General features: G+C 39.2%; 1 protein-coding gene across 1 annotated transcript in view; it reads right to left on the reverse strand.

Annotated features, from left to right (window-relative positions):
• The window catches only part of draxina (dorsal inhibitory axon guidance protein a), a 91,212-nt gene that overhangs the window by 39,734 nt on the left and 31,439 nt on the right, over positions 1-20,039 (reverse strand). The window contains 2 exon segments of the mRNA XM_056468425.1: positions 13,787-13,986; positions 18,212-18,695. Of these exon segments, the coding sequence (XP_056324400.1) occupies positions 13,787-13,986; positions 18,212-18,677 (666 nt within the window). The 5' untranslated portion in view covers positions 18,678-18,695.

Here is a 20,039-nt window from a genome sequence, read left to right on the forward strand (position 1 = left end):
CCATGTAAGCGGAAGACGTGATCAATGACAGCAACCGCTGTCTCTCTGGCTGAGGGTAATTTGGGCAGAGGAATAAAATGAGTAGCCTTCGAAAACCGATCCACCATGGTCAAAACTGCCGTATTGCCACAGGATGGCGGGAGTCCAGTGACAAAATCTAGCGATATGTGCAACCAGGGTCTCAATGGCACAGACAGTGGCTGAAGGAGCCCAGCGGGGGGGGCGATTGGAAGTCTTAGAAACCGCACAAACAGAACAAGCCAAAACAGTCCCGTATATCACGAGCCATAGCTGGCCACCAGAATCGTTGTTTAACCAGAAATAAAGTACGACTCACCCCCGGATGACAAGCCACTTTAGAAGAGTGTCCCCATCGAATGACGTCTGACCGCATCTACTCTGGCACATACAAGCGGCTCGGTGGGCACCCAGCCGGGGGCGTTACCCCATACAAGGCATTGCGAACCTTAGACTCGATCTCCCATGTTACAGCTGAAATACAAATTTTCTGTGGCACAATGGGCTCGAGGGACGATTTACGGTCGGAAAAATCGAAAAGACGGGATAACGCATCGGGTTTGATGTTCTTAGAACCCGGTCGATAAGAAATGGTAAAATCGAAACGTCCGAAAAATAATGCCCACCGAGCCTGCCTAGAACTTAAGCGTTTGGCGGATTTTATGTATTCGAGATTCTTGTGATCGGTCCAAACGATAAAGGGAACCCCCGAACCCTCCAACCAATGACGCCACTCTTCCAGGGCGAGCTTAACTGCCAGCAGCTCCCTGTTACCAATGTCATAATTTCGTTCAGCGGCAGATAAACGGTGAGAAAAAAAACGCGCAAGGATGCATCTTGCCATCCGAGGCGGATCGCTGGGACAGGATGGCTCCCACTCCCACCTCCGACGTGTCAACCTCCACCACGAACTGCCGAGAAGGATCAGGAGCTACGAGAATAGGTGCAGAAACGAAACAAGATTTCAATTTGGTGAACGCGGCTTGCGCTGCGCTCGGCCACCTGAACGGAGTTTTGGAGGAGGTTAACGCAGTCAGAGGCGCGGCGAGCTGGCTGAAATTGCGAATAAAACGCTGGTAAAAATTGGCAAAACCCAGAAACCTCTGCAGGGCCTTGCGGGAATCTGGAGTTGGCCAATTCACCACAGCCTGAATCTTCTCTGGATCCATGCGAACCCCCTCGACTGACACAATGTGTCCCAGAAAAGGCACAGACTGTGCATGAAAAACGCATTTCTCCGCCTTGACATAAAGCCCATTCTCTAGCAACCTCTGAAGCACTCGCCTGACGTGCTGCACATGTTCCTGGAGAGAACGAGAAAATATCAGAATGTCATCCAGGTAGACATAAATGAACTGATCTATCATATCTCGCAACACATCATTAACGAGTGCTTGGAAAACTGCGGGGGCGTTGGAAAGTCCAAAAGAAAGAACACAATTTTCAAAATGCCCCCTGGGGGTATTAAACGTAGTTTTCCATTCATGTCCCTCTTTGATGCGAACCAAATGATAGGCATTGCGAAGATCTAATTTCGTGAAGAAAGATGCCCCCTGCAGACCCTCAAAGGCTGAAGACATCAGCAGCAAAGGATAAGTATTCTTTACCGTGATGTTGTTCAGCCCCCGATAATCAATACATGGGCGAAGAGAACCATCCTTTTTCTTCATGAAAAAATCAGAAATATATTTCTTCATGGCCTCCCTCTCTGGAACAGAAAGCGAGTATAGTTTGCCTTTAGGTTGAGACGTACCTGGCACTAAGTCTATAGGACAGTCATAGGGACGATGAGGAGGAAGAGAAGCAGCTCGAGACTTACTGAACACTCTCTTCAGGTCGAGGTACTCACTAGGCACGTTTGACAGATCCACGTGCTCCTCCTGAAACACAGAACAAGACACAGCCGGACGAGCAGACGAGAGACAAGATACATGACACTGATCACTCCAAGACATAACAGAATTCTGGCCCCAATTAATATGAGGCTTATGAAGAACCAGCCACGGATGTCCAAGGACCACTGGTGAATTAGTGGTGTCTGTTAAAAAAAAAGTTATAAGTTCAGAGTGGTTGCCTGATGTTGTCTGTCTGATGGGACCTGTGGAGTGAGTGATAGAGGGAAGGGAAAGCCCACAAAGAGCGTGCACAGAAATAGACTGAGTAGGGGGAATCACGGGAAGTCTTAACTTAAAAGCAAACTTGTGTCAATAAAATTCCCCTCTGCTCCCGAATCCACGAGAGCCTGACAGTTCTGTGTGATTGCAGCCCAAGACAGTGTGACAGGAAGTGAAGTGACAGCAACAGAGGATTCCTTTAAGTTAATCGCACCCGTCAGTAACCTCTTACCTACTGACGGGTGGAGGCTTTTAAAGGACAGGAAGCCACAATGTGCCCCACCCCTCCGCAGTAAAAACAAAGACCCTCTGATCATCTTCGTAACTTCTCCTGCAGAGAGAGATGAGATCTACCCACTTGCATGGGCTCCGGATCAGAATGAACCACCTCCACAGTTCCGGGAGGAGGAGACGGAAACCCTCCGAGACCGTGTGACCTATAGCGCGGCTCCCTCCTAGCCAATCGATTGTCCACCCGGATAGCCAAATCGATGAGTCCATCCAGGCCTTTAGGGAGGTCTAACGTACACACCTCGTCAAGGATATAATCCGAAAGACCGTGCAAAAACATGTCCCATTGAGCGTCCGTGTTTCAACCGCTCTCAGCTGCCAGTGTGCGGAACTCGATGGCGTAATCGGCCACACTCCGCGTGCCCTGGCGTAGCTCAGCCAGGAAGCGTGCTGCCTCTCTTCCAGAAGCTGCCCGGTCGAACACCTTCTTCAATTCCTCTGTGAATGCCGTGAAGGATTCGCAACAAGGAAGTTTTTGATCCCACACCGTGGTCCCCCATAAGGTCGCCCTGCCAGAGAGGAGATTAACAACAAAAGCCACTTTGGCTTTCTCGGTGGAAAACTGGGATGGCTGTAATGCCATATATAATGAACACTTTGTGATGAACGAGCGACACATCAGGGGTTCTCCTGAATATGAAGCCGGTGGAGGAAGACGAAGCTCAGATGGCGGATTCAAATGTTCCGCGACTGCAGGCGTAGGTGGAGCGGACATGGCCTCCGAAGCGAGGACTTCACAGGTGAGTAGCTGAACCTGAGAGGTAAGGGCGGCTACCTGCGTGACCAGATTCTGAACGGCCTGATTTGTAGTAGTCATGACCTTCTCCTGCTGATCCATATGAGCGCTACTTTGTGTTAAAAACTCAGAGATCTGTGTGAGACTTGCTGGATCCATGTTGAATGGTCAGTTCGTTTCTGTAACGTTCAGGAAACACCCTAGTCAGATGGATCCAATTGCAAGTAAAATTTAATGAATGAATCAGAATGCTCAGTGAGCAACCACACAAAAACATCCAGTCTCTGGAGAGGAAGTAGTTGGATCGGAGATGACTGAGAGTCCAAGAGATAAACAGATCAGGGTTCCTGACAAAACACAGAGAGACCATAAACAAGTGTAACGAACTGACAATGAAGCACGAAACAACGCTTCTTAAATAGAAGAAGCTAAGTGCCAACAGCTGGGCTGAAGCCAGATCAGCTGATCCTAGTGGTGAGTCACGTGATCACAACACACAACAGAAATACAAAACAATCCCACATGACATGACAGAAAGAGCGCATACATCATCAACCGTGACAGAAAACCTCTCATCTGTGTCCGTAATCTTCAGCAGCACATGTAGCCTCTGTTAGACTGTAATTAGATCATTCCTAGTTCATATTAGTATAAAAAGGTGATGATAATAGTTATACATGGCATTTTGTTCATGTTTGCAGAAAAATAATGTGCTCCTTTTTCACCGGCTTCTCCTTTGCTTTTTCGCTCTTCACTCTCGCGTTTGTCTGTGTCTGACAGGATCGGGTTTCAAAAGCACGACAATAATCAAGCGTACGTTTTTATCATCAGCTCAAGAAGTTTGTTATTTCAGATATAACTTTATACGCGTGGCGAGCGCAAGGAAGAACGCGTAACCGCTCGCACTTCAGACTGCCTCGTAAAAAACTATGAGGCACAGGGTAGATTCTGCTCTACTCCATGGCTTTGTGGCTGTTCATCAAGACAATGACAAGGTTTGTCGACCATGGCTCGTTATGTTATCATTATATGTATATATCATTCCGCTATAATCTCTCGCTGTGTATTTCAAACATGGTGGGTTTTTTGTTTTCATTCGGGCTGGCTGCGTAAGCGAATGACGTATCTCTGTAAACCAATAGCGTTCAGCTGCGCGTCTAGCTCCGCCTTTTGGTACCCTTTCTCGTATTTGTTACTCTTTCGAAAGGGTGCCAAAAAAGTGGTAAGGTACGGTTCGGTACTCCTTTTGACAGTGGAAACGGCCATAAAAGCGGTCCAAACCGAACTGTACCGTACCGTACCACTCAGTGGAATCGGGCCAAAAGATATATAACGTGACCTTGCGTTGTTTCCATGTCACTTCTCGCATTTGTTTGGTTGTGAGACATAGTTTGGACAAAGTTGTCTGTGATTATTTCTATTTTAAAGTCATGCAGTGTGAACTCTCCTGTTGCCGATCCATCCTACAGTGTAAACACAGCACTGACAGAACGCTACCCCAGATAGTCATGCAATGTGAAAACATCCGTGACACGACTACTTTGAAAATCATGCAGTCTGAACTCGGCATAAGCCGAAAAGGAAAATGAATGAATGAGAATAAATAGAATTAGCTGTAAATAAATTAGCAAACAGTTTAGCCTATTAAAATTAACAGCTATTATAAAGAAATAGAATCAAGTTATCAAATCTTATTTACAGGTATCTTTTCTTTACTGTATAACTTAACATTCTGATTAAACAGCAGCAAATGAATCTCTCATTTGAACTTTTTGTTTGATTGCATTGAATAACAGAGGTGTCACTTTAAAAACGCACAGATCTATAATGAAGGCATTCAATTGCTTTCAAGGTTTATGCTCATTCAGGACAAAATTAGTTGCGTTTAAAAAAAAACAATCAAGATAGACAGTTTTTAATGTTATTATTTGTATATGTCTGTTTAAACACGCACCCAATCCAAGAGTGTCCACTTTAGCTCCACTTCAAATCACATGTACAGAATCCATTTGGGCCTATTTATCAATATGGAGCGCGTCATCTGACAGTCACGTACCCCTACATGAACTGACTGCTTTGAGAAGTGCATAGGAGGGGCGATGGCACCTGTAAGGGAAAGGAAGGGAATCCAGCCAATTTTATATTTGTTTCAAAGTGTTTTCATGCCTAAGTAAATCGAAACCACAGAACAGATTCACATTTAAGAGCAAGGGCCGTCCCCTGGTGATTCAGTGGTATGGTTTGCATATAGGGAGGATCAGCTCTTTAATGTTTATTGCCACCTTTCATAGAAAGATTGAAAATACGGGAGAAATGTGGAAAAATACCTTTACGGCAAGATGGTGAGACAGAACCGTAAAATACGAGAGAATCCTGGAAAAAACGGGAGGGTTGACAGGTATGGGTGAGCCCCTCACAGATCTGTCCCACATCTGCAAATGAAAACAAGGTCCACAATGTGTATGCCTACCTCTAGACCACTGGCTGATTCGCCCCTTGGTACCAGTTGAACATTCAGAGGAACTAAAGAAATTTTCATTCTGTGGAAATATCTCACTTAGGCCCCGTTTACACTAATACGTTTTAGTTTTAAAACGGTGTTTTAGAATAAAAACGATCCGCGTCCACACTAGCCTTTCACCCAGCGTTTCTGAACAACTCTCCGTCTACACCACACCACTGAAAACACACATCACGTGACCACACACACACACTCTGGCATGCACTGCAGCATATCTACCCAGATGAGAGCTGTGCTCGTCTGACTGTTCATCAAAGATCTACCGCTGGATCTAATCTCACAAATTTTGTTATTTAATTCATCTTTGTGTCTATATCTAACAACATATTCCCTGACTTTGGTCTTTTGAATCTATTACTTGTTCTCAGGTAATGTGTTTTGGCTGAGCGCAAAGATAAGTTAATAATTAATGTAACCACGTACATTCTGTATATTGACTGATTGCTTGCCTTTATTTCCTATAATGTATAAACTTATTGTACGTTACACTTTTATATGGCTATTATTGATTATTAAAACTGATTTACAACAAAAGAGAGGGTATGTTTCGTATTTTCAATGAAAATGAAAGGAGGCAGTAATGTTATAGGCTCCGTTTTGTTATAAATATGCATAATGTAAAGATGACACTAATATAAATATGCAGCACGACGCCTCAACATTTCTGCTGTCTGTTAAGTTGCTAGTATCAAAATGAAAATAGCAGTTCCTTAAATCATGTTTTCACTTTATTGTTAAGATAGTGAAACAACGTAGCCAGGATGATGTGAATAAGGTTATAACGAACACGGTTCCCTTTAAATATTTACCCGACGTGTCCTCTGGAGTTTGTTTTCCATATCAAACTTGCCTAGTCTGAAATTACAAGGAGAGGATGCAAGACTGAACAGAATGTAGGGTACTTAATATTGAGGAAAATCCCCAATCAGATTAATTTTCAGATGTCTCTGTTTTCCCCTATCCACACTAACACGGAGCTGCAGCATTTTAGAATGAAAACGGCCTTTTCAGCGTTTCCAAAACGCTCAGTTTTTCGCGCTCGAAAATTCTGGCGTAGTGTGGATGGATGCCGTAACCCTAGCAAAACGTGCGTTTTAAAACTAAAGCTAAAACATATTAGTGTAAACGGGACCTTAATAGTCATGCCTTTTCACCCAACGAAGATGACGGCAATTTATGGGACAACCTTATCATGTGGGGCAGCAGCAGAACAGAAATGTTTCCTCAAATGTGCTAAGGCTGAAAGTTTTTCTAGCGAAGTGCATGCTCTTCAAGCTCACAAACCTGTGGATCTAAACAATTGATTGAGGTCCCTTGCTTCAATATTAGACCCCGATTTTGGCCTGATTAGAGTTGTTGGTATATTACGCTTAGCTGCAACTATACCACAGAACGTACAACACCCTATTGGCCTGGCACCAGAACACACCATAACAAAATAGTTAATCTAAGAATTTGATAACAGTCTGATGCATTCAGATACTAAAAGGGTCTTGAAAGTGCTGAGTTGAGATGAGTTGAGATGAAACTATTTGGTTCTCAGAGGGCGCCAGATGATAAAAACAAACATTAGAGAATATAAAAAATGGCACAGCAAGCCTAATATACCTAAAAAGGCAGACATTTCTGCTTCTCATCTGCGAATAATCAGCCTCCATTCTGGTCCACAGGGATGGACTGTTTTGGTCCCTACACAATCAAATAGGCTGACGGCATGGAAAGAGATGGGGCATAATATTTAAGTGTCTCATTACAAGGTGTGTTGATCTCAACTTGTTATGCAGCATGGATGTAGATTCCTTATTATTAGCCCTCAGGCGCTTTATAGCAAGGAGAGGAAAGCCTCACTCCTCAGTGACAGAGGCACCAACTTCAGAATAGAGAAAAGTGAGCTCTCAGAGGTCTTTGCTGAAATAAAATCATTCCTCCAAGAGCAACTAGCTAGCCAAAAAATCTACTTCAAATTCAAACTATCTCATGCACCTCAATTTGGCATAGTATGGGACAGGGAAATCAAGTCGGTCAAGGCTTGCCTCCAAGTTGTACTTAAGGATCATACCATCTCTGAAGAAGTCTGTATTCACTCTACTCTTAACACTGCATCTTGAATTTGAACCCTCTCGGGTACATATCATCTGATATAGCACAATTTGTTGCTTATATATTTATCTTTATTTTTGTTCTCTGACAGAAACCACACAATTTGTACATATCTACACAAATAAATAAACATGGAGAATGGACATGGTCACTTTGTAGTAGCTGCAGTTCTTTCTAACAAGAGAATTAGGCCAGTTGAGTTCCAACCATCCAACTGCACACAGAATATCTACATTTTCATAAAAGGCAAACAAACTTCTCCAGCAAAAAGTACCACAATTGTACATACAATTGCTTTTTATTTGCAGTGGACAGACACTGAATGGAACTAAGTGTTTAGAACTTTATAAGACGTGGCATGATTTAGTTGTGCTTATCATCCGTAGTGTGAAGGTTATTTAAAATTTAGTATTGTGATAATACAGGTGCGTATACATCTGTACCAGCTCTGCTTCTCAATTCTCCAGTTTATTCATGTTGCTGACTTAGTGTTAAAGTGCTGGATGTTTTTCCCCTTTCTGACTCTGAAATGTATGGATATGAACCACAGAAAGGCAGAGTTCCAAAACCAAAGGTGTTTCGAACCAAAACAAACTCCACTCTAAAAGTTGCTTGGGTGAGCTGTTTCAAACTGCTGCAATGCTTAAACTCAAAATGAACTGAATTTTTTGGCCAGATTTAGTTTGAAATCAGAATCAGTTTCATTGCCAAGTAGTGCTTCACACACACACAAGGAATTAGTTTTGGCTACAGAAGCTTTCATTGTACATAGAGTGGCAAGTGACAACACGAAACTAAATATGAAAAAAAAAAGATGATAAACATTAAACAGAGATGCAGTTAGATCTGGAAAGATCTTGATGTTGAATTGTATGTACAGATTTGTTATAAATATACAGGTTATAAGGTGCTGTGTACAAATGCGTATGGAGAAAGTATTGCATTTTATATTGTTATAAAGTGCTGTGTACAAGTGCGTATAAGAAAGTATTGCATGTTTATTGCACAGTAGGGGAATATTAAATCTTCATGAGATAGATGGCCTGAGAAAAGAAACTTTTCCGGTGTCTGGCTGTTTTTGTGCTCAGTGCTCTGTAGCGCCAACCAGACGGTAACAGTTCAAACAGGAAGTATGCTGGGTGCAAGGCATCCAGAGTGATTTTGCGAGCCCTTTTACTCACTCTGGAAGAGTATCGTTCTTGAAGTGTAGGAAGGGTAGTGCCAGTGATTCGTTCAGCAGTCCGGACTATTCGCTGTAATCTATGGAGGTCGGTTTTGGCAGCTGAGCCAAACCAGACGGTGATTGAAGTGCAGAGGATGGATTGGATGACAGCTGAGTAGAAGTGTACAAGCAGCTCCTGTGGCAGGTTGAACTTCCTCAGCTGACAAAGGAAGTAAAGTCTCTGCTGGGCTTTCTTCACAATAGAATCTATGTGAATGTCCCACTTCAAATCCTGAGAGATGGTGGTGCCTAGGAACTGCTGTTCATGATGGTGAGTGGGGGGAGTGCAGGGTTTTTTTCTTAAATCCACTATCATCTCCACCGTTTTGAGCGTGTTCAGCTCCAAGTTATTGTATCTGCACCATAAAGCCAGCCGCTACACCCCCTGTCTGTATGCAAACTCGTCACCGTTCCGTATGAGGGCAATAACAGTAATGTCATCCGCAAACTTCAGGAGCTTGATGGAGGGGTCTTTTGCAGTGCAGTCATTGGTGTACAGGGAGAAGAGAAGTGGGGAGAGAACACATCCCTGGGGGCACCGGTGCTGATGGTGCGGCTGTCAGACATGATTTTGCCAATTTTGTCTGTTGTCTATCTGTCAGAAAGCTGGTGATCCATTGAAAGACAAAACTAGGAACAGAGAGCTGGGTCAGTTTGTACTCGAGCAGTAATGGGACGATGGTGTTGAAGTCAGAACTGAAGTCCACAAACAGAATCCTTGCGCAGTTCTCTGGTTTGTCCAGATGTTGTAGGGTATAATGCAGTCCTATGTTTACTGCATAATCCACAGACCGGTTTGCTCTATGATCTTTGGCTTCTCGGGATTGGGATAATGGTGGGGAATTTGAAGCAGGATGAAACTTTGCGCTGTTCCAGCGATCTGTTGAAGATCTGTAAGAAAATGGGAGCCAGCTGGTCAGCCCAGGTTCTCAGACAGGCTGGTGAAACACCATCTGGGCCTGGTGCTTTCCTTCTCTTCTGTTCACTGAAGATCTGACGCACATTATCCTCACTGATCTGAAGTGCAGGGGTGGAGAGGGAGATGGCTGGAGGTGTTGATGGCTGTGTAGAGAGATGGTCAGGGTGGGTGTGGGGTGTCTGGTCGGGGGTCTCAAATCTACAGTAGAACATATTCAGCTTGTTTGCAAGGTATTTATTGCTGTTGATGCTGGGGGATGGTGTCTTGTAGTTAGTGATGTCTTTCAGGCCGATGCAGGGTCGTTGGCAGAAACCTGGTTTTCCAGCTTTTTGGCATATCTCTTAGCCACACCAATTTCCTTTGTCAGTGTGTTCTTGGCCTGATTGTACAAGATCCTGTCCCCACTCCTGTAGGCACTCCTCTTTGGCCTGACAAAGCTGTCTAAGTTTTGGTGTGAACCATGGTTTATCATTGTTACATGATAAGTAGGTCCTGGTAAGGACGAATAACTCCTCACTGAAATTGTTGTTTGATATTACAGTATCTGTGAGCTCTTCCAGGTCAGTGGCTGCAGCTTCAAACACACTCCAGTCAGTGCATTCAAAACAGGCTTGTAAGACCTTCTCTGTGCTGTTGGTCTGCATCCTTTATTGTTGTGTAGCAATGGTCCAAGATGTTGTTGTCTCTGGTGGGGAATGTAATGTGCTGTTTAATTTAGGCAACTTATGTGTGAGTTTTGCCTGATTAAAGTCACCAAGAATGATAAACACAGTGTCCGGGTGTTGTTGTTCTGTCTCTGTGATCAGATCAGCCAGCTGTTGCAGAGTAGTACTCACGTGTGCTTGTGGTGGAATATAAATACAGATGAGAATGAACTGTCTGACCCTAACGAGCGTGCCGGCTCGCTTCCCATGCCTGCGTGTCGCAGACGACAATGTTGTTTCGCAAAACGCCAGAGAAATCAAAAGCCGGTTGGTGATTAATTGGTGTGCACTGCCTAATGTTTAGCAGCTCGTCCCTGGATCACATATGATAAGAATAAAACAGGACAAACTAACAAAAACAGTGCAAAAACTGAAGACCTCCACACCAAGGCGGCCATCCATGGCACCAATTTGGAGAAGATGTTCGGTTTAAACGAACTACCCAAAAGCACCGGCGCAAACAAGATGTTTTTGCTCACACACAAATAAGAGCAAATTTGACTAGCTATAATAAATTATATGTGGTGTATTCTAATCTTTATTTTACATCTTATAAAAAGAAGCATAACAAGTTAAGCCAGACAACTCAACAAACAAAAAGGTTTTTGGTCTTTTGGTTTGATTGTAATTATCTATAGTCAACCAAAACACTTACATTTTGCCAAACCTACTCATTGATATTCTGAAATAGTCTTAAACTGTCTGTCAATCTGCCCAGTTGGTGGAATGAACTCCCTAACTGCATCAGAACGGCAGAGTCACTAGCTGTCTTCAAGAAACGACTAAAAACTCAACTATTTAGTCTCCACTTTCCTTCCTAATCTGCAATTGCCTCGCTGGCTATACCACTAACTGTACTCTCTCTCTCTCAAAAAAAAAAACAACTTACATTACTAATGCTTTGCTTCTTAGACTTTACACACCTGAAACTTGCCTATAGCACTTATTCACTGTTGCTCTTATAGTTGTCTAAATTGCTTCCTTGTCCTCATTTGTAAGTCGCTTTGGATAGAAGCGTCTGCTAAATGACTAAATGTAAACTAAATAACAAAACATATATATATATATATATATATATATATATATATATATATATATATATATATATATATATATATATATATATATATATATATATATATATAAATTTGATAATTGTGAAATGTTTTTGCAGTATTAAATAGCTGTTCAAAAGTAGTTTCTAATTTAATTTAATCATTTATTCAAGTGATTTTAATAATGAATTTTCAGATTTATTTCTCCAGTCTTAAGAGTCGCATGATTCTTCAGAAATCACTCTAATATGAATTGTTATTATTATTATTATTATTATTATTATTATTATTATTATTATTATTATTGCTATTAATGGTAATAGTAATAAAAGCAGTAATAACTGGAGTTATAATTTCATTTGAAACTATATACAATAAGAAAGCAGTTATATAAAATTTTAATAATTAAAAAAAAATAACATTTTATAGTAACACTTTAAAATAAGGTTCATTAGTTAACGCATTTACTAATACACTTACACTTACAATTACACTTGTACAGCATTTACTAATCATAATTGAACATTTACTAATGCTTTATTAACATTCAAGTCCATGCTTGTTAACATTTGTCAATGCGCCGTGAGTTAACATGAACTAACAATGAACAACTGTATTTTCATTAACTAACGTTAACTAACATGAACAAATACTGTAGTAATACTATTGTTCATTGTTTGCTCATGTTAGTAAATGCATTAATTAACATTAACTAATTAACCTTATTGTAAAGTGTGACCCATTTAATATATGCCCCCTTGATAAACAGAATACTTTTCTTAAAAAAAAAAATGAAAAAGTAGTGTGTATACATACTTCTGGAGAAAGTCTTATTTGTATTATTTCGGCTAGAATAAAAACATTTTTTAATTTTATTAAAACCATTTTAAGGTCAATGTTATTAGCCCCCTTAAACAATATAGTTTTTATTTATTGATTGTCTACAGAACAAACCATCATTATACAATGATTTCCCTAATTACCTTAACTTGCCTAGTTATCCTAATTAACCCAGTTAAGTCTTTAAATTGCACTTTAAGCTTAATACTAGTATATCTAAAAGCTATCTAGTGAATTACTATAAACTGTCGTCATGGCAAAGAAACCCCTACAGTAGGTGGTTTAGTTGGGTTTCCTTAACATCTTAAGGCTGAGGGTAACACACATAATATTACTTTTTTTATTTTAAATATTATAACAATATTCCTGTGATGAGCACCACTCATCTGTCATATTGTCACAATCACCAGCGATGTATTCCATACAGATCGCTGGAGGACATAGTCTCATTTTTTATTCATGTTTGTAAAACTAAGGTTTCTTCATTCTATTTATTGTGTGAATATACGTTGTTATTGTCAGCCATTCTACATTTATTTTCAGATCATAATATATTCATTATAAGTTAATGGCTGTAACAAATCACAATAGTCTCTTAAACAAAACAGAATCCATTTTCTGCTTGCTAAGCATTTCTATTTCCTTGAGGAAAAGCAAATGTAGTTTCTAGTTATCTAGTTATTTATATCAGTAACTGGGCATATTGATGGCTCTCAAGAGAATTTGAATAAATACAGGGAGTGGTGAAACAATATCTTGGGAGGAGAACAGAGCAGAACAGATGGCTGTGAAAAAGAGGAGCAGGAGGATGGGCGAGCGACACCTCACTCTTCACACAGTCTGGTGAAAGCTCCCCTCCTCCATCTCCTCTCTGGCGCAAAGTAAGCGGGGTAATTTTACTTGTGTACAAACCAGCCTGGGGCGGGTAATAAGCACAGCACAGAAGCACAGGTGAATAAATCTATGTGATGAAGCACCACACACCACAAGGATGACAAGTACCTCCACTACTGGAACCAAATAGCATTTCAGTATCTATAGCCGCCACGGTGTAATGTGCAAATAAAGATGTTTGTTTTGGAATGTAATTGAACATAGACCTGAAAGCAGCAAGTATCATAGGACACAAACTAAGCATTTCTAACAATAAAATCAGGGTGACGAGATCTTGTTTTTGTATTTGAGAGGACTGACGGCATCTTAGAAAATAAAACATTCAGAACAACAGACCTTTATATTCAAGGTCGCTTCTACTTGCCAGGGTACCTGGGGTTTGGTGGAGGCTGGGGGAAGTGTTGGGGGATGCCCTTTGATTGCCGTGGTTACCAAAATAGGGGAGAGAGGGGAGGGAACTTCATTTAGAGGGACACTGTTGTGATTGGGTGGAGAAGTATATAGACCATCCTCAAATGCATTTAGGTCCTTCAGCAAGGAGTCTAATTCTGGTTCAGGGTCACTGAGATCTCCTAGGAGAAAAAGATAATTAGAAATTATAGTTTGTACTAGGCAAACAACTGAAATGACTTGATCTCAAATGTATTTACAACAAAAATAACAGAAAGGTGCTCACTATGCAAACCACAAACTGAGACTAAAACATCCTTATTGCTACTCATATGCCATATCAAGCCCAATGGACACCTCAGGGCTTTCTTATAAAACATATGTATTCGGGTGGTTTGAAAGACCCACCCCCCACTGAAAAAAATCCAGAAGTTGTCCCATGAGCTCATGTCCAATTTTGACTGCTATGCCATCATAAATTGTGAAAATAACCCATCAAAAAAGGCTTGACAGGGTTTCTGAAAGTTTCATCAAGTCAAATGTAAGACTTCAGACCCTTTTAAGACCATTATGAATTAAAATTTAGACTTATACAGGGCTAAAGACTAATGATTATTTCTCATGGCACGGTTTGCCACAAAAAAGGTCCCACTTTATTTTGATGGTCTGCTACCAACTAATTCTCTTTAGGTTAAGTAGTTAGGTTGGGGTTAGGGTTAGTGTACTTGCAAAGATTCTTATAGTCAGTTAAATGTCTGTTAAAAGATCAGTATCAACAGACCATCAAAATAAAGTGTTAACAAAAAAAAAGCAAATGTAATTATTTCTTAGCGACATACTTTAATGTGTCAAAACAAGAAAATTCTAGCTGTAAACATTTTTTTTCAACACAATATGTTTTTTTTAAATGACAAGTTTAATATTTTATATTAAATATTTATTGTAGAGGGAATAACAAAAATAATAAAAAATATATTTTTCCGCCAATTTCTGTTTAAAGGAGAGAATTTTTTTCAACGCATTTCTGAACATAATAGTTTTAATAACTCATTTCTAATAACTGATTTATTTTATCTTTGCCATGATGACAGTAAATAATATTTTACAAGATATTTTTAAGACACTTCTTTACAGCTTAAAGTGACATTTAAAGGCTTAACTAGGTTAATTAACCTAAAGTTAACTAGGCAGATTAGGGTAATTAGGCAAGTTATTATATAGTGATGGTTTGTTCTGTAGACTATGGAAAAAATATAAAGCTTAAAGGGGCTAATAATTTTGACCTTAAAATGATTTTTAAAAAATTCAAAACTGCTTTTATATAAGACTTTCTCCAGAAGAAAAAATATTATCAGACATAATGTGAAAATTCCCTTGCTCTGTTAAACATCATTTGGGAAATATTTAAAAAAGAAAAATTCAAATAAAAAAATTCAAAGGGGGTTTAATAATTTAGATTTCAACTGTATTTGTTGGTTTTGGTCCAAATTGATTGAGTATAACTTCTATTTAAGCTGTTGCATTTCTGTTATAAAACCTTAAGTTCCATGTCTATTTATAAATATTATGTCTACTCCCCCTTACTTCTGTAAATAGTCTTTGTAAGAATGGAAGATGACAAAGGGATAAACTGCTCTTTTATTATCATGAGGAACTGTGTAATTGTTTTTAGATTTCTTTCCCTGATTTTATTAAAATGGATGGTTGGTGATTGGAAGGATGTCGGCCAGATTGGGTAGCTTTATTTGGACAGAGGAAAATTAAGACCTTTTTAAAATAATTTAAGACACACAACACAATATTTCAGTGAATTTAAGACTTTTTTTTAAGGCATAAAATTTAGTGTTTGATATTTAAGACATTTTAAGATTGTTTGAGACCCTGTGAACACCCAGTTTTAAGACTAAGCGGAATCCTCTCCAGCTCTGCAAGAAAACATGCAATCTGACGTAAGTGATGTCATCGTTCACTACTTACCTACTGTATTGTTGTTAAATAGAGAAAACATTTCAGTAGTAATGTTTATTCTAAATCCTGGGCCTCTTTCTTATAACCAAAAAATGACCAATAAAAAGGCACAAAGCACCAAAAATGGCCCATATTAAAGTTAATTTGAATACTAATTAGGCTTTTGTTAAATTATTTATTATCATTTTTTATTATTCAAATCGACAATGAATGATGAAATAAATTTGTATTTTAAAAAATAAGGTTTTTTTTGTATTTATTCTAAATTTTTAGAAAATATTTTTGGTCCATGTGGTTATGATCACCATGCGACAAGCTAATGAAGCAAGAAATAATAAAATAGCAAATAAAATATTACTAAAATGCATTATTTAAACCTCATAATTAAAAATAAAATAAGGCAAATAACTGAAAAGTCCACTTTAAAAAAAAAAAGAACTACCTCTTTTACCAGGCTGGCTACGGACCTGACTATTCAAAGTATGTTAAAAATGTGTGTGTGAAACGTTGTGAAAATGAAAAAAAGAAGAACAACAAATGAGCGCATAAAGTGTGTTGATTAAATTGTTTTTTGACATCTATATAGTAGGTATGTGGCTTCGGTAGGTTCAAAAAGTCTCCTGAAATGTTTTTATATTATTACCTAAAAGCCCTTAAATTATCACTAAAATAAAAGTTCCATACTGATCTTATTTAAAGGGTCATGAATTTTTTTTTTTTATTTTATCTTGAAAGTGTAAGTAAGATCTCTTTAAGCCACCACAGTAAATTATTTTGCTCCTGAGTTACATAGGCTCAAGTATAGTTGTACTTGACATAAAAAAAACACAGGTGCTTTAAAGATATATTTTAAAGCTTTAATTTATTTAAAATCACAGGCACGAATTAATATACTTTTGCAAGTGTTTGAGGCTCGCAATATGCCATTTCCATGTAATGAGCACTAATTATTCAGCTTTCAAAATTAGAATCTGACATACATATTAAGTATGATAAAAGCTTCGATAAAATTAAAAATAAGGGTAAAAATGATCATTGTTGTAATCTCATTAGGAAATGTTGTGGCCAATCATTTATTGCCTGAGGCATGCATATTAATTATCCAATGTGGACTGTTTTGTTCTGATTGGTGTGTTTTTGATTGAGATTTTACACTGATAGGATTAACATGAGAACAAGGGAACAGTGCTGTACAAGGCACACACTAATTCGTTTTAGTTTAAAACGCTTAAATATTTATTCGGTTACTTCCATCCACACAGTTTTCGAGCCCGAATACGGAGCATTTTGAAAACGCTGAAGAGGCCGTTTTGGTTTTAAAACACTGTTGCTCCTTTTCAGTGTGGATGGGGGAAAATGGAGATATCTAAAAATGGAGGCGTGACTGCAGACATTTGATTGGGGCTTTTTCCTCAACATTAAGTACACAAAGTTTCCTTGAAATTTCAGACTCCGCAAGTTTTATATGGAAAACAAACTCCCGAGAACATGTCTGGTAAATCTTCAAAGGGAACAGTGTACTTTATAATGTCATTTGCATCCCCCTGGCTACGTTGTCTTAACAATGAAATGAAAACATGATATAAGGAACTGCCTATTTTCATTTTGATATTTAACAGACACCAAAAATGTTGAGGCATCGTGTAGCTGCATATTTAAATGACCGTCATCTTCACTGTATGCATATTTATAACAAAACGGACCCTATAACATAACTGCCTCCTTTAATTTTCATTGACAAATATGAAACATACCATGTCTCTTTTGCTGGATATCAGTTTTAATAATTAATAATGGCAATCCAAAATACAATAAGTTTATACAATATAGGAAATAAAGGCAAACGATCAGTCTAATGTGCAGAATCAGTGTATGAGGTTACATAAATGAATACATTAACTTATCTTTGCGCTTAGCAAAAGCATATTACCTGAGAACAAGTAATAGATTCAAAAGACCAAAGAGTTGTTAGATAAAGACAAGATGAATTAAATTGACAACAAAATGAATTAACTAAGTAAATAAGTAATTATTACTATAATCAGATGAGATCCAATGGCATATTTTTGATGAACTGTCCGCCATGCGCTGCTCTCACCTGGGGAGCTGTGCTCAAAGCACCCGCTCACTGCCTGGAGCTCAGAAGTGCGCACACTCTGCAGAGTGAGTGTGTGATCATGTGATGTTTATTTTCAGAGGTGTAGTGTGGATGGAGATCTTTTCAGAAATGCTAGGTGAAACACCAGTTGGATGTAGGTCATTTTCATTCTAAAACGTCATTTTAAAAATAAAACGTGGTAGTCTAAACTGGGCCTATGGTTCACTGTATTTCACTTCCATGAACTGAACTTTTCATTTTTGGCACCTGTAAAAAGACAAAGTCATGCTGTTCTAGAGTAATATGAGGCTGAGCCAATGTTAACAGAAAATCTCTATTACCTTTACCTCGACCTTTGTCTTTTTTGCCTCCATGCTTTCTGTGCTCAGCCAGAAGCCTATGACCATGTCGTCTGCCTTTACGATTAAACTCTCCCTCTGTTGGATGACTTCCTCGACGCATATGAGCTGAAGCCCTGACCTCATCGTGAACTTCTGGCTTCATACTGTCCCCAGGTTCCATTTCTAGCCTTACAGGGCTCAGGGTTTCCATGCTTGTCCCATCATCCTCCAGTCTGTCCAAATGCCTGTGAGAAAACAGCCCAGCACTATCCCGTTCTTTACGTGACCAGTGTCTTCTTTGTTGTCTGCCACCGGGAAGTCCCATTTCAGGGTCTTCCTTGGAGGTAGTGGTGGAGGTGGTCAGACTCTGTTTGAAACCGTCAAATGAGATTTCAGAGCTGTGCGAGGTGTGAGACAGTGTAATAAGAAGTAGAATGAAGAGTTGACAAAAGCCAGGAGCCACCATTTTCAAACACAGGGCCACCTGCAGATAAGAGCAAAATGTAGTCAGTTAAGAATATATATACTTTAAAAATATGTCAATTGGACAGACCCACAAGTTTTTTGCAATTTTTCGATCGCTGAATCCAACACAAAATCAACAAAAAGTTGCAAAGTTTTACGATCCTGCAAAATTCTTAATTTAAACCAAAATAATCGCAAAAATGTCATATAATTATTTCATAAAACATCAAATTCCAAACCATATAATCAAATTATATTTATTTCAGTTTGCAATTAATTGTTTTACATGACTTATAGAGGTTGCATATGCAGCGCACGTGATGTATTTGAGTGTCTAAAAATTATATCTCACCTGCGCCATCACAATCCAAACATTACATGGAATGCTTGTGCAGACGCAGATGAAGCACGAGTGATTTACATGTGAAGTTACATGTGAAGTTATAGCATTTTGTTGTCAATTTTTGTTGTGAAGTTATAGCAAAGATGGGATTAGACATCCTGTGGTGTGAATTGGGTGTTTTGTGTGTTTGAGGCACTTCAGAGTGCAAAATAAAGTTGGAGCAAACATTTAACAAACAGCAATGGAACAAACAGATGGTGATTGGTTCACGAATGATGGCCGCTGGACGTGACCGAATTGAAGGACGTTATTTTTGCTTTACATGTTTGGCTGGTATTATGATGTGCGTCAAATCGATAAGTTATATTGTTTAACTCTTTCCCTGCAGTTAACGAGAGAAAACGCTTTCCTGCCATTGACAAGTTTCACGGCAATCCGTGTTTTAGGTGCATCACTGTAGGGGAAGCCCTAACACATGTCCTATATGTGAGGTACATGATGTCAGATGCTCCGGGGAGGAAATTTGAGAGAAAGTAAGATCATGGATAAAAATAAAACTTATACAACCTTCCATTTTAGATCTTGTCTTGACAATAGACCAAAATAAAGAAGCTTTATTTTTATGATTCGTGTCCTTGTCATTGTGTCAGATTGCAACCCTAACATAGTAGGCTACCTAATATGGTCAGTAAGATTAATCGCTAAAAGATTGTGATCTTAATTCGACCCCAATATAATCTACGATTCAGCCAATTTTATATTTTTTTAAGAACAGAAGAGCAGCATAAAGGGACACGTACTTTTCTATGCTAAAAAACCTGGACAGACTGCGATTGGCACTGAAAGAGTCAGCTACTGTATTTATTTAAAGTATAATTCACCCCAAAATGTCAATTCTTTTTTCATTTACTACATTGCATAATGACTAGGGGTGTGACGAGATCTCGTATCAATGAAATCGCAACAAGATTTTCTGTTGGGGTGAAAAATTGTCTTATGATGTTATGATGGAGCCTGAGG

Source organism: Danio aesculapii, chromosome 11, assembly GCF_903798145.1.
Source record: "Danio aesculapii chromosome 11, fDanAes4.1, whole genome shotgun sequence".
NCBI lineage: Eukaryota > Metazoa > Chordata > Actinopteri > Cypriniformes > Danionidae > Danio > Danio aesculapii.